The sequence below is a fragment of the Ooceraea biroi genome, chromosome 7, assembly GCF_003672135.1.
Source record: "Ooceraea biroi isolate clonal line C1 chromosome 7, Obir_v5.4, whole genome shotgun sequence".
Taxonomy (NCBI): Eukaryota; Metazoa; Arthropoda; class Insecta; order Hymenoptera; family Formicidae; genus Ooceraea; species Ooceraea biroi.
In genome coordinates, this window is record NC_039512.1 from 10,225,477 (window position 1) to 10,238,719 (window position 13,243).

Sequence of the window (13,243 nt, forward strand, 5' to 3'; positions counted from 1 at the left end):
TCCTTTTCCACAATTGAAGTATAGATAGAAAGAAAGCCCGCTTTACAGGACTTTATATTCAAAATGGAACAAAGTTAGAAAAGACAAATGCAAGTTTTTAACTTTTTTCCATTTTGAGTATAAAGTCCTGTAGAGCGGACTTTCTTTCTATCTATACTTCATTTGTGGAAAAGGATTTTTTATTCTGCACAAGCAATAAAGAGAATTTTCGAAACTGCAATTACCATCGCCATAGTGAAAAAATAGTTCACTAGCAACTTCAGCTTCCCCTTAAATATACATTTCAGATACTAATACAGCTATCTGATTGGCCTAACAAATGGCTCGAGATTATATTTAAGAACAGACTGTGAATATAACGACGAAATTAATCAATATGAAATTGATCAATTAATTTTCCTTGATTTTCTCACAATTGAGGGAGGAAAAAGTGGAGAAGAAAGACTTTTTATGATGATTCGTCAAAATCACGAGCATGTACTTTTTCTCGACGCAGAACCACGAGATCTGATTGAACGGATCACGTGAATCGGCTACGGTGCCAAAAATCGATTCGAGATCTCGGATCGATTTCTAGCATCGTAGGTAATTCCGTGGATCGATCATCAGAGGGCGATTACATCGTCTCGCTGAAATTAATTGAATTCTCTATCATCATATTTAGTACATCCGCGGTCAAACAGCGCTGTAACCTATTTCTAACTCCTGCTTTGTAGAGTTGTAGCTGTCAAGTGCTGTCGAAGCAATTCTTGTGCGTTGTTGACTACACAAATACTGAAATGACAATTTCCGTAAGGGTGATCGACGACACAATGATGCGTGCCAATTTAAAGATAAATTACGCAAAGTGAAATTCTTTCTCTCTGCTTGATCGCAAGTGCTTGACGTTTAATTAAAGTATTCGAGTATTCAACTTGTGCAGCTACTTTTCGAACCTTATAGGGCGTATAGGCGTGTAGTAATCTATGAATTTAGGCGTATTCAATAGAGTTAATCTCAAGGTACCAATTTAATTATATTTTCCATATTGAATTAATTAATCAAATTATTGTTTTATTATTGTACACGTATATGTCTTCATTTTTATTTACTTTATTCTATTAATTAATATTTATCAAGTTTATTTAGAGTTATTATATGATTTGCACACTTAAGTCTTTGTTATTATTGTATATTAACTGTTATGAAAACCAACGGGATGCAATATGTATTTTTTTTCAAGGATTCCCAAGGAGGAATGTATTCAGAATGGGCTTCACTCAGCACTCTGATCCAACAAGGTTCAGAGGAAAGCCAAAGCGTGTTAGAAAAGTTTCCCCCTGGTGCAGGGAAAGAAGTTGCGTTATCCATAGTGCGTCAACTCGCTGCAAATCTTGGCATCACCCAGGCTGGAGAACCTAGTCCACTCTCAACTGACAAGGAGGTTCAGTGGTGCATGGAAGTGATATGCTTTGGATTGTCACTTCCACTGGCCGAGCACGATACTGTCAGAGATTGCGTGAACATATACTGCGAGTGGCTGTCTGCATTGTACTCTACACCCAAAATTTCAGTTCCAAGACCAATCGTGGATGATCCAAATTTTTACGCTAGGAAGATCATAAGCCACTTTCACAATTTATTTGTTCCTAGAAAAGGAGAAGGTTAGACAAGTTTTATTATTTCTTAATCTTCTATGGTTCTATTGATAATATATCTTTTTTTCCTCTTAAAGTCTGGCCTTTTTTGTATCAGGATCTAGGTAATTTGCAACATTAAGCATATCTTTAATTTGTTAATGGCCAGTGTCTCATTTTGTGGATTTAACTTACATAAAATTAAATAAAACAGATAATATATCCACATTAAAAGTAAAAAAAAGTATATAATTTATTAATTAATATATAAGCCAATTAAAATTTATGATAATAAAAGTATTATTCACATAAAAATAGAATTCAAAAAATTGAATTTTACATAAAATTTGTATAATTCTGGCCATTAACGGATTAACATGTCTGTGTCCATTTATGTGAAAAATGGCTTACTAATAGTACTGACAGTACTAAATCTCGTAATAAATGCTTTTAGGTATAGACACGATAAATCGACAAGCCGTTCTGTGTCATCGAGTACTAAGAACTCTGCAGCAAATCGCGCGAGGCCCGGCAACTTTAGAAAGAGACACATGGGAAAGCCTGTTGTTATTTCTCATCGGTATCAACGATGCACTACTAGCACCACCGGCGACCAGAGAAGATGCAGGGGAACAACTATGTGAGAGAGTGCTCGGTGTATTGCTAGAAGTGCGTAAATACGGCGATAATAAATCCAGCAAGACAAAATTAGTAAGACAATACTCGTATAATACGTGCCAAATTCTTTTTTCAGGTATGGCTGGTTTCCTGTGAACGTAGCTTTCCCTCGCCTCCTTTGTGGCGCACGCTGCGAGAATCCTGTCTGCGATGGCGTCACAGATTAGCTTTGGTGGAACAATGGAATCGTGTATGCCTCGCTCTTACAGCGAGACTGCTACAAATCATGTATGGACCAATGTTCCCCGAATTAAAAATAAGTACGTAATATAATAATTATAATTTGTAATATAATTATAATAGATAATTTGTTGTTCTTTAAATCGGACAGTTAGCAATAATTTAAGCATTATTTGCGATGCACGTTATTGTTACGTTAATAGGCGAAGAAGATACGCAACTCGTACCACCCACTATGTCAGATGAGGCAGTGGCACAAGCGTGGTATAGATTGTTGCGCACTATCGGTGACCCTGTGGATCTCTGCAGACCTGCCGTCGTTTCGCAAACGCAGGCGTTCTTGCAATACGCCATCGCCAGTCCCAACGTCATAGATCCGTGCCAACATCCGTGTCTCCAGACTCTGCCGCAGATATTCTTGAAGGCTATAAAAGGCATAGCGGGTCAAGTTGATGCTTTTCTGGGTAAGTGGACGACTTTGGGAGTTCGACTCGATTAAACATCGAACAGGGCGAAATCTCTCTTTCGAAGATTGTACATACAAACTTGTAAATACGTATTGTCACAGAAAAGAGGTGAACATGTACATTTCTTGAAATCTGTTTCATCCGTACGATACGCACGAGTACTGTCAGCTTCTTCACTGGTGCTGGTGATGGTTGCACATTGTTACAAATATTTTGCAGGAGTTTCACAAGCATGCTGTTGGGAGGAGTGTTGCGTGTCCACCGTTACGTCGGGTAATAGCGGCACGAGCGGCGGGGGTGTCGGATGGGACAGGTCGAGTAGTAAGGATCAGCCTCAGCCTTCCCCCACACCCCCAACACAACGCAGGCTTGCGAAAAGTTTCAGTGTCACTCCTTCTGCAGTCACTAAGGGTATTTCAATGCAATATTTTATCTTGCTGCTGTATCTTTGATACCATGCTCGATCAGTTTTTTCCCGATTATCTCTTCTATAAAGGTTTAAAGTCACGAATATTGTAGAAATGGCACCCGTTTTGTATCATAATATTTTCCTCATCCTGTTTTGTATTATTAAGCTTGAGATTATGAAGCACTTATATTTTTGCAACATTATTTTTAAGTATTATATTTTATAATTATTAGCATTATATTTTTTTAAGCTTCAACTTCGATATTTATTTATACTATAATTATGCACATATTGATCGTGTATCTATGTGTGTATATATATATTTATTTATTTCATTATTTCAATACATAAACATATTTTTCAGGAATTCCAAAAGCATCATTAATTGGATTAACAACAAGCCGTGTATCTAGTACTCCACCAATGCTAATATCCAATTCCGGACCATCGTCTGCTTCGAGCACTGCATGTAATATTCTTTCAGATTATAGTTATATCGCAGAAGCGTTCCTGCTTACATGATCGTAATTTACAGCTATAACTTCACTTGGCCAGGATATCAGGCCTCCGTTAGCGCCAGGACGTCCCAAATGTAACAGTATATTGCATCTTTTCGGAGAATGGCTGTTCGAAGCTGCGTTTATTGGTACCGATGGTTGGTCGCAGAATCTGCCACGTAAGTGCGTTTATGTATTAAAAAGATATTTTTCCATATTTATAAATTTGTTTCATTTTATGTAATTTTATGTACCCCATAAATATATCTTACATAATAGAAGAAAATTTATTACATCTCAACTTTTGATTTTAATATGTTTATTATAAAAGATATTTTTTTCTCTACCAAATAAATATTATCTGATATATGTATTAAAACTGACTTTGGCAAGGTTTTATTTTAAGTTACGAGTCTTTATTGTGCCTTATTTAATTATGTCATATTATATGCTATTTTAATGTCATGTATATAGAACCATCTGGTGCTTCGAAACGCCCATCTTCAGTACTTGTTGATGGGCCGAGTTCATTACAAGAAACTGTGAGCGATGTACCGCCGACACTCTGCATAGATCGTTACGAGTCCGGTAGAGCGGAGGCGTTGGGTGCTCTGTGCAGAATTTTCTGCGCCAAGAAAACCGGAGAAGAAATCTTACCTGTATATTTAGCCAGATTTTACCAGGCGATGTATCACGGTCTCAAGATTGACGAGGTAGTACCGGTGCTAGTCCTGATTTCGTTATCGGTAAATGGACGAAGCCTGTACGCGCTTACTTCGTTTTCAGTCCCGCGAATGTGGCGAAACATTAGCGAGTATTCTCTTGAATTCGGCTGACCTGTTCCGCTTGGATTTGAACGGCATACAAGTCCTAGTGCCAGCCGTATTGTCCGCTCTGGAAGTGGTCTTGCCAGAGAAGGACTTGAAGCTGAAATCTAACATGGTGTTGAAGCCAGACTTGAGAAGGGCTTCGATACATCTCTTGATATCGATGTTAACGCTGCCCCTGCACTTTCAGGTAAACTAAAAAAGATGATACGATTCGCTAAATAGATTGTGTATTTGATTGTCGAAAATGCATCAGCATTCAATCCAGTATGACGATGGAACTAAAGGAACTGATTCGCGAATACTTCATCATTGCAGAATCTTGCTATTAAGGAGCTACCGATATTCCCAGGCGCAAATTCCTCCGAGAAAACCCCTGTTACGTTCGTACAGTTAAAATCAAGACTCATGAATTTGCTCATAAACGCATTACAAGTGGAGACCGATCCTCAGAATACGCATATGTTGTTGGGTAAATTAATGAAGTTGGAGACTTACAGTTAATCGAGATTTAACTTTCATTTTCTTGCAATTTTAAATTCAATTACATTTGGATTTGGCTATGTGATCATTCACATCGTTACAAAAAAAATTTCAAATTTTAACTCAGTTCTCTAATTTCTGTTTCCTTGTAAATGTTTGACATCACTTTTGCGTTATAGAAATTACGGAAAGTTAAATTCACTGATAGCAATAATAATCTTGAATCGAATTAATAAATGCAGGATTGAAAATATATCACATATGAACAATTTTTACTAGGGGCTCTTTTATTAAGCGTACAAGATTCCGCGGCGGCCGAAGAAGTGGAGCAAGTTACGCAACCCGACACAGTGGCTAATGATTCAACGGCTAATTTATTGTCTTCAGGTTCGTCCTTAACATTAGAAGATATTGGCTTACAGTCTGCTAAATGCACCGTACTGACTTATCTAGTGTTCATTCCCGTTTGTGTCCGGATCTTATAACTGACCATTTGACTACAGGTGTTGTTGACTTATGATAGCATCATATGACATGGAGCAAGTTTATTCACGCGTAAGCATCGCCGTTAAGAATTAACACAAAGTTTTGCGTTTAAATTTTGACAAAAAATCAAACTTTCCGGCGACCCGTTAATTTAACAATTAATTTTGCTGATCTTGTAAGATAAAAGAAACTTGTTGCTGGCTTAACTTGATAAAGTCGTTTTACAATACGTATGTAGTTAACACCTATGGTCAATCAGCTTCTCTCTTACACAAATAAAGTAATAGTCCTAGTATACTGTTACTTTATTTAATTACGGCAATCTCATTAACATTTATCGATAGCTTATGAGTGGGAATAAAGTCAGTCAATGATGATGTATATTCAAATTATACGTATTATGCTCACTTTCACCCCTCTCATTGTATCGGCTTTACACATGCTTATATATGAAATGTTAATTTCTTATTGTCTATTACGAGTTGTGTTCCGTTATGCGTTTCGCCATTGTACCGTCTTTTCATCGCTTAATAGTCACCAGCGATTCAGCCAGTCAAATAAGTATATCCAGCGATCAGCGATCAATTGGCGATGCCTCTGATATCACGACTCTTCAAGAGGAGTGCATTGCATTCGGTAAATACAAATGTTGTTTATCTTTGTTATACGCTCATGCTAAGAGTCACATTCGGGAACGTTCATATAAAATGTGAATCTCGTCTCTGCTTGTGGTTTACGTCTCTGTTATTATATATACAGGGTGTCCCGGGTTTTAACCGACAAACTGCGGGAGCATATTCTACTAGTGGAAATAAGAAAAAATTCTTATATCGAGTTTGCTTAGAAATGCTTTATTACAAAGTTATAAACCAATATTGAAAAGAAATATGAGATAAGTAACAACGGATTTTTTCACAAAAATAAAAATTATCTACGCAATGATTTAGTGACGCGTTTCAAAATGTTGTCCTTGCACATCGATACAAGCTAGACATCGACGTAGTACAGAATTTGTTAGAGTACGACATTCCTGAAAATTTTGTTGCATCTCAGTAACTGAATTAGTAATTCGTTGCTTTAAATCTTCAAGCGAGATTACTTCTGTACTGTAAACTTTATTTTTTAAAGTTGCCCATAAATAAAAATCAAGAGGCGTTAAATCGGGCGATCTTGGAGGCCAGAAAACCGGTCCTCCTCGACCAATCCACCTATGAGCATAATGTTCATCTAACCAGTTTCTAACTTGTCTAGCATAGTGCGATGGACAACCATCTAACTGTATTCAGCTGTTTTGGCGAAACTGCAGTGGCACATTTTCCATCAAAATTGGTACATGTGAATACACATAACATAAACATCTTCGACCTTCCAAATTCTACACTATATTCCGTTGTTACTTATCTCATATTTCTTTTCAATATTGGTTTATAACTTTGTAATAAAGCATTTCTAAGCAAACTCGATATAAGAATTTTTTCTTATTTCCACTAGTAGAATATGCTCCCGCAGTTTGTCGGTTAAAACCCGGGACACCCTGTATATATATATATATTCAAGTTTCTTGGAAAAAAAGGATTATGCCTCTACTCGGTCTGCTTGTGATTTAAGTACTTATTTTATAAGTACTTTCGATAGTATATGTTTATGTGAAGCATACATAATAGATTTATAATGTTGCTTGTTTTTCACAGATTTAATGATTTCTTAATCGACATATACCTTTGCAGACTCTGCCCATGCTCTCTTCGTGCGAGCGACGTACTTGGTATGTCATCGTTTGATCTCCTCGTGGAAGACTGACTTGAATATCTCTTTAGCAGCGCTTGAAATGCTGTCGGGACTCGCACGCACACGCATTCGTGAGACAGGTATGTACGAATTCTGTATATTTTTAATATTCACGAATGTTTTTCAATATTTAATATATTTTATATACATATTCACGAACTTATTGTCATATTATTTCATCCTACACGCAGCAAGGAAACTCACAGGTTTGGTATTAGTTAGATCGATAGATTATAATATGCTTAATACACTAAGTGCATAAAAAAGAATCCTACTGTTGTAGACGCCCTGGAATGCAAAAGAGCAGTAAAGTGGTTGTGCGATTATATCGCGTATCAATGTTGGCGTCCACCTCCAGCGCATTCCAAAGATCTTCATTCGTCAATCGTTGCAGCATTTAATTGCCTGACAACGTGGTTAACTGCTCATCCACAATTGCTACAGGTTAATTACACACACATTTTTCAGTTGCTTTGAACGATTTGCGAAATTACTTTGTCTGACGTTCGTCTGCCTTTGTTTCATCGCTAAAGGATAAGGATTGCTTGACTACAGTATTGGAAGTTGTCGAGCTTGGAGTGTCTGGCACTAAGAGCGTCGGGAAACCGGGTGAACCCATCAAGATGAAGGACGAGAAGGAACTAAAACCCGCATCTATGCGCGTGAGAGACGCCGCTGACGCGCTTCTCACCATTCTGTTAGAACAGGTTTGTATAAGCTATTAGAATAATACGCGCACTGTAAAATCTATAAGCATGCGACGACGAATCAATTCTGAGAAAAGAGATCCATCTTCGTGAATCTTCAATCTGAGATCAAAAGGTTTTTCTTCGCGTCTTGACGTTGCCAGATTTGTTTTGATTATAATTTAATATAATTTATTCGACAAATGTAAATTGTTTATAATAGGTTGGTTACTTTCCGAGCGCTTGCGGAGCTCAATCGCTCTCATCGCTGCTGGACGAAGTGTCTCTGCTCCGACACTGCAACAGTTGGACCGGCGGATGCGTGGCTCGGCAAGCAGCCGTCGAGAGATTCCGCTACTTCGTGTCTGAGAACTCGACCGTGTTGGCGCTCCTGGAGGAACCCTTGGGCAATGATCAGGATCCGCAGCCAACCGTGACGGTCTTGATTCGCGGACCGTTCGGCAGACACGCGTGGACGATGCAGCTGCGTCACTTGCCGCGACATCGATCCAGCATCAGGAGCATAAACAGCAACCCCGGGCGGCCGTTGCCGTTGGCCGAAGCCGCGCCGCGTACAGACTACAGGCCAAGATTCTTCCCGGACAATGTGGATCGTATTCCTCACTGCAAGGTGTAAGTGAGCGAGTGTAAACAAGGGTGAAGCGTTCGAGTCGCGGCTTCACAACGCCGTGATGCATGTACTTATTTAATTGCATTTAATTTTGATAGGGATGAATCGATACCGAGCCTCGAGGCAGTGATGAGCGACAACGGTGCGGTACGAGACGAGCATCAAATCCTCGCGCAGCTCCTGGAACGTCAAATGACACTCGAGTCGAAGCGCGATAACGGCAACGCGAGCAACGCGGAAGATAAAACGGACGAGTGCGTACCGCCCCAAGTGTGCCACGAGTTTCAGACGGCTCGCTTGTTCCTGAGCCATTTCGGTTTCTTGAACATGGAACCTAAAGAGAACGAGGATTCGAGGAACTCGAGCGGGCTCATCGCTTTAGATCCGACCATTCCTGGATTCTGCACGGATCTGGAAACGCTGGACAATATCAGTCCGCGCACCTGCGATACCGTTCATATCTTTTACGTTAAGGCAGGTCAGAAATCTGCCCCTGAGATACTATCAAACGTGGTAAGAGACGTTGATCGTTTCAGCGGCTTATCAAATTACAATGTGAATCAATACGATTAAATTTTCTAATCGATCATTTCTGTTATCCACCAAGTTCATTAAATGTCTGATGATGCACTTGGCAAACAAAATTAGAAAATCAAAACTTTTCAATTTAAATGATCGATAACTCTGCGACATAAGTCTGTTGAATTAAAATTTACTAAAGAGAGAACGCACGAGCAAGAGGGGGGGAGGATACGATATCGTTTAACAAGAAGAAATATAGTTTCCACATTTGTTTTACAGCTGCACGCAGAAAATGTGTCGCCCAATTTCTTGGAATTTCTAAGTTCTCTTGGCTGGCCTGTTTCCATATCAACTCATGCCGGCTGGACCGGCCACGTGTCCACCTCGTGGAGAGTAACGGCGCAAATGAATGTATCACAATGTGCAGCGCACAGTAATCATGGTGGAGCGCTTTACAACGGCGATACCCACGTACTGTATTGGGCAGATGTGAGTTCGGAGATTGCATTCGTTGTGCCTACGCAGTCGTATCTCATGGCTAGTTCAGATTCATTGGACGAGACCAATTATAACAGCGATATCAGTAACAGCGGACAAGGTAAACTTCATTTTTTGCAAAGAACCTAATTACCAATCTAATATTTTATTGTATTATTTGATTTTCCTATACGAAACCTGGTGACGTAATTGTCTATTTATATCGAGCTGTCCGGAAAATCCGTGCGGATTTTTTAAGCAAACTTTTTTTAACAAAGCTCAAACTTTGTATTAATTCTTGATATAAAATTTTGCTAAAAATTAATCTGCATGGAATTTTCGACTCAATCAGATATGATTGAGTTCTCACACAATCTATATAATTTTATCGCAGCGTGGTTTGAACGGAGTATCAGTGAAAGTACAGATAATCGGAGCTGTGCGTCACAAAATACTTCGAGAGCGATGTCACTCGACTTAGAGAAACAGCCATCGAGCTTGTCGGGAGCAGGCCCGACAAATTCTTCGAGCGCAGACCCCATTAGACCCAGGAGAACGACGAAGCAAGCTTTACCATCGCAAACTAATACGAAAATTATGGTTGTATGGTTGGAGAGCTTGGAGGATCACATTCAGTTCCCTATTGGTTTGTTTGCTTTTCTTGCATCCATGTATTTAAATACTTTACTGTATATAATATTATCTGGATACATTTTTCCTTTTATTAATGAAACATTTTTATTTAATTCTATGTAGCCGATCTGCTTCCTTCTACTTATACCGGACTTGAACAGGCGAGGATGTTGCAAGCTACCGATGTGCACGTTATCTTTCTTCAAGCTCTCGCGAACGGACTGATGAGAATTAGATTACAAGGACCAGTCTCCAGAATCAATCTAGCAACACCTTTAATCGACGGTATGGTAGTGTCGAGAAGAGTGTTGGGAACACTAGTTAGACAAACGGCTCTTAATATGGGACGACGAAAACGGCTTGATAATGACAGGTAATAAATTTAAAAAATAGGAAATAGGATTTTATCATGTTTTCTTGTCATTCTATTGTAATTATATTTCTTCCACATCTGTATTGAAATTTCGCGTGAAATTTTTCTTCATGAACTGTTAACTTTTTCCTAAATAGAATGTATATTCGCTATGTTTTAGTTATCATCCCCCGCACGTACGAAGACGTTTAAAAATTCAAGAGATGGTGCAGAAGTATAAAAGAAATTTGACAGATCCAGAATTATTGACACTTTTATTCAACAGTACTCAAACTTATCAAGTAAAGTAAAAACTTTTTATGAATCTCATGGATTTAACATCAGACAACGGTAACGTGATATTTTTATCGCTGTGAAAAGAAATTAAGTTTCCGAGTTTTAAGAACGAAATATTCTTATGAGTTTGCACTTTTCAAAGTATTCTAAAGATAAAGTCATCTCTCGTTGAGATCTGCGATTTCAATAAAAAATTTTCTGTTAGTCCCTGCAGATGTACAATGAATAATATGTTATTTTGAAAGTGATTCAAAAAAAACTTTCATATATATATATTTATATATGTATATATTTATTACGAGTTGCACTTGACTAACGAATTATAACTCGGACATTAATATAGGAGAAAAGGTGATAACATAAATGCATATTTTTCAAAAGAATTATGTTATGCATAGCTATATTATTATGAAGTCTTTGTTTTCCTTAGTATTATGCATATTACATGTAAAATCTTGTATCTCATTAATTATTATCTTATAAATTATTGTATAGTGCATATAATGCTGTGTAAAATATAAATTATTACAACTTCATTACCAACAGCTATTTTAGTATTAATGACTATTTGATATGTATATAAAAGAGTATAATAATATATTATGTATTAATTACTGTATTATGTGTATAATATATTAATTAATATAATTAACGTATTAATTAATATATTACGTGTATAATAATAATAATGTATTCTTCGTATTTACACAACATACATTTCTTATTGCATTAGAAATTCAATAGAGTATTTAAATACTTGGAATAAGTTAGTTATCTATATCCTTATTGCGTGATTCAACGAGTATTATACCAAAATAGGCATGATGAGATCATGCTTACATTGTACAAAAACATGTATCGTATTTATACTTGAAGGATTTTGTGTCACATCGTACCTAAAACCGACACTGATTGGTCGAATCATTTATTTTGATCAACGCTTTCATCAAATGCTCGACTAGGAGGCCATCATAATCATAACATATGCTGAATAGTTTCGCATTGATATCATTAATGGAATATATTCCTGGGACTCCAAGTTGCGGTATATACATACAGAATTTTCGGAGAAATATTCAGACAATATAAAAAAAGCTAATGTATATTTTAAGAACGTTAGAAGCATGTTTAAAAAATTAGAAATTATTTTAGAAATTTTAGTGAATTTTTCGGAAATTTATTTTCATTATTCTACATTTTGAACATTATTGAACATTTAGATGCCTGCCAGAGTTTTCGCGCAATCCTATCAAATTAGATATCATATCGCGTGAAATGAGGATTACCCAATCATTGGGCAATATCATGTTGTCGTCAACTTGTCATTGCGTGCCAGAACCAGAATCAAGCAGTACATTGATAACTAAGCAGAGTTAACGCATCATGACTCAGCATTTATCTCTCGTCTAGAAGCAATATATCATTGTCCAGTTAGCGCACTGTGCTTTGCGGCACGCGCGAATCCATTGTCTGAATTCAGCGTTTCGTGTCATTTGTAATCGCATTGTCCAAACACGCTTTTCGTACGCTTGCAACAAAGCGTGAATTCTTTCGCAATACAAATCATATATTTTTGTAATAATTCTGTCGCGCGTGAAGATCATTTTTAAGATGGGAAGAAAGTAAAAATATAAAAAGTATAAATTTATAATAAAAGATATATCTTAGATATGCAAATGAGAAAGAAACATACAAAAACATTATAAAATAAAGATTTTTGTATAGAAAGAGAAAATTTAGAAATCAAAGTATATCATACTTAGTATGATCTTTTTTACTTTTCGATGTTTCGATAATGTTCGATATGTTCGAAAATTGAGATGAACAAACAAACACATATCATGCGCAATAAATGCATATTACATAGAAATTCCCTTTTTCTAAATATTTTTATATTTCCTGTAAAACTTTTCGAGTCTTCGCACATTACAGTTGCTACTGGAAAGAATATTTGTAACTACGGCAATTTTGTCATTTTCGTATAATTGCAGCTACGATTACGAGGAATACTCACCTTGATAGCGAGTTTCTTTCTGTATTGCATGATATGACATTTCCGAGTAATAAACATGCCTTATGATTTTAAATATATAGCGATCACGCTTATCAGAAAAGCTCGGTGACGATAACAACATGCATTTTGTCTATCGTCAATTCTTGATATCAAATTGATCGATATTATGATTATAATTATGATGCGCGCGTCAATATGCT

General features: G+C 37.1%; 1 protein-coding gene across 5 annotated transcripts; it reads left to right on the forward strand.

Annotated features, from left to right (window-relative positions):
- Positions 1 to 673: 673 nt before the first annotated feature.
- LOC105282852 (ral GTPase-activating protein subunit beta) lies at positions 674 to 11,795 on the forward strand. 5 transcript variants are annotated; one of them, XM_011345129.3, is made up of 24 exons: positions 674 to 1,001; positions 1,223 to 1,643; positions 1,715 to 1,741; positions 2,071 to 2,285; positions 2,371 to 2,554; positions 2,678 to 2,938; positions 3,161 to 3,352; positions 3,715 to 3,819; positions 3,886 to 4,026; positions 4,322 to 4,560; positions 4,634 to 4,864; positions 4,993 to 5,146; positions 5,437 to 5,544; positions 6,178 to 6,279; positions 7,371 to 7,511; positions 7,623 to 7,637; positions 7,715 to 7,875; positions 7,965 to 8,138; positions 8,341 to 8,750; positions 8,847 to 9,261; positions 9,550 to 9,868; positions 10,142 to 10,393; positions 10,504 to 10,753; positions 10,914 to 11,795. In XM_011345129.3, exons 1-24 carry the CDS (start codon positions 966 to 968, stop codon positions 11,041 to 11,043), a joined length of 4,683 nt encoding a protein of 1,560 aa, XP_011343431.1. In that variant the 5' UTR covers positions 674 to 965; the 3' UTR covers positions 11,044 to 11,795. The 5 variants fall into 5 exon arrangements, with proteins under 5 accessions (XP_011343431.1, XP_011343432.1, XP_011343434.1 ...); XM_011345130.3 differs by lacking the exon at positions 7,623 to 7,637; XM_011345132.3 differs by lacking the exon at positions 6,178 to 6,279.
- Positions 11,796 to 13,243: the final 1,448 nt, after the last annotated feature.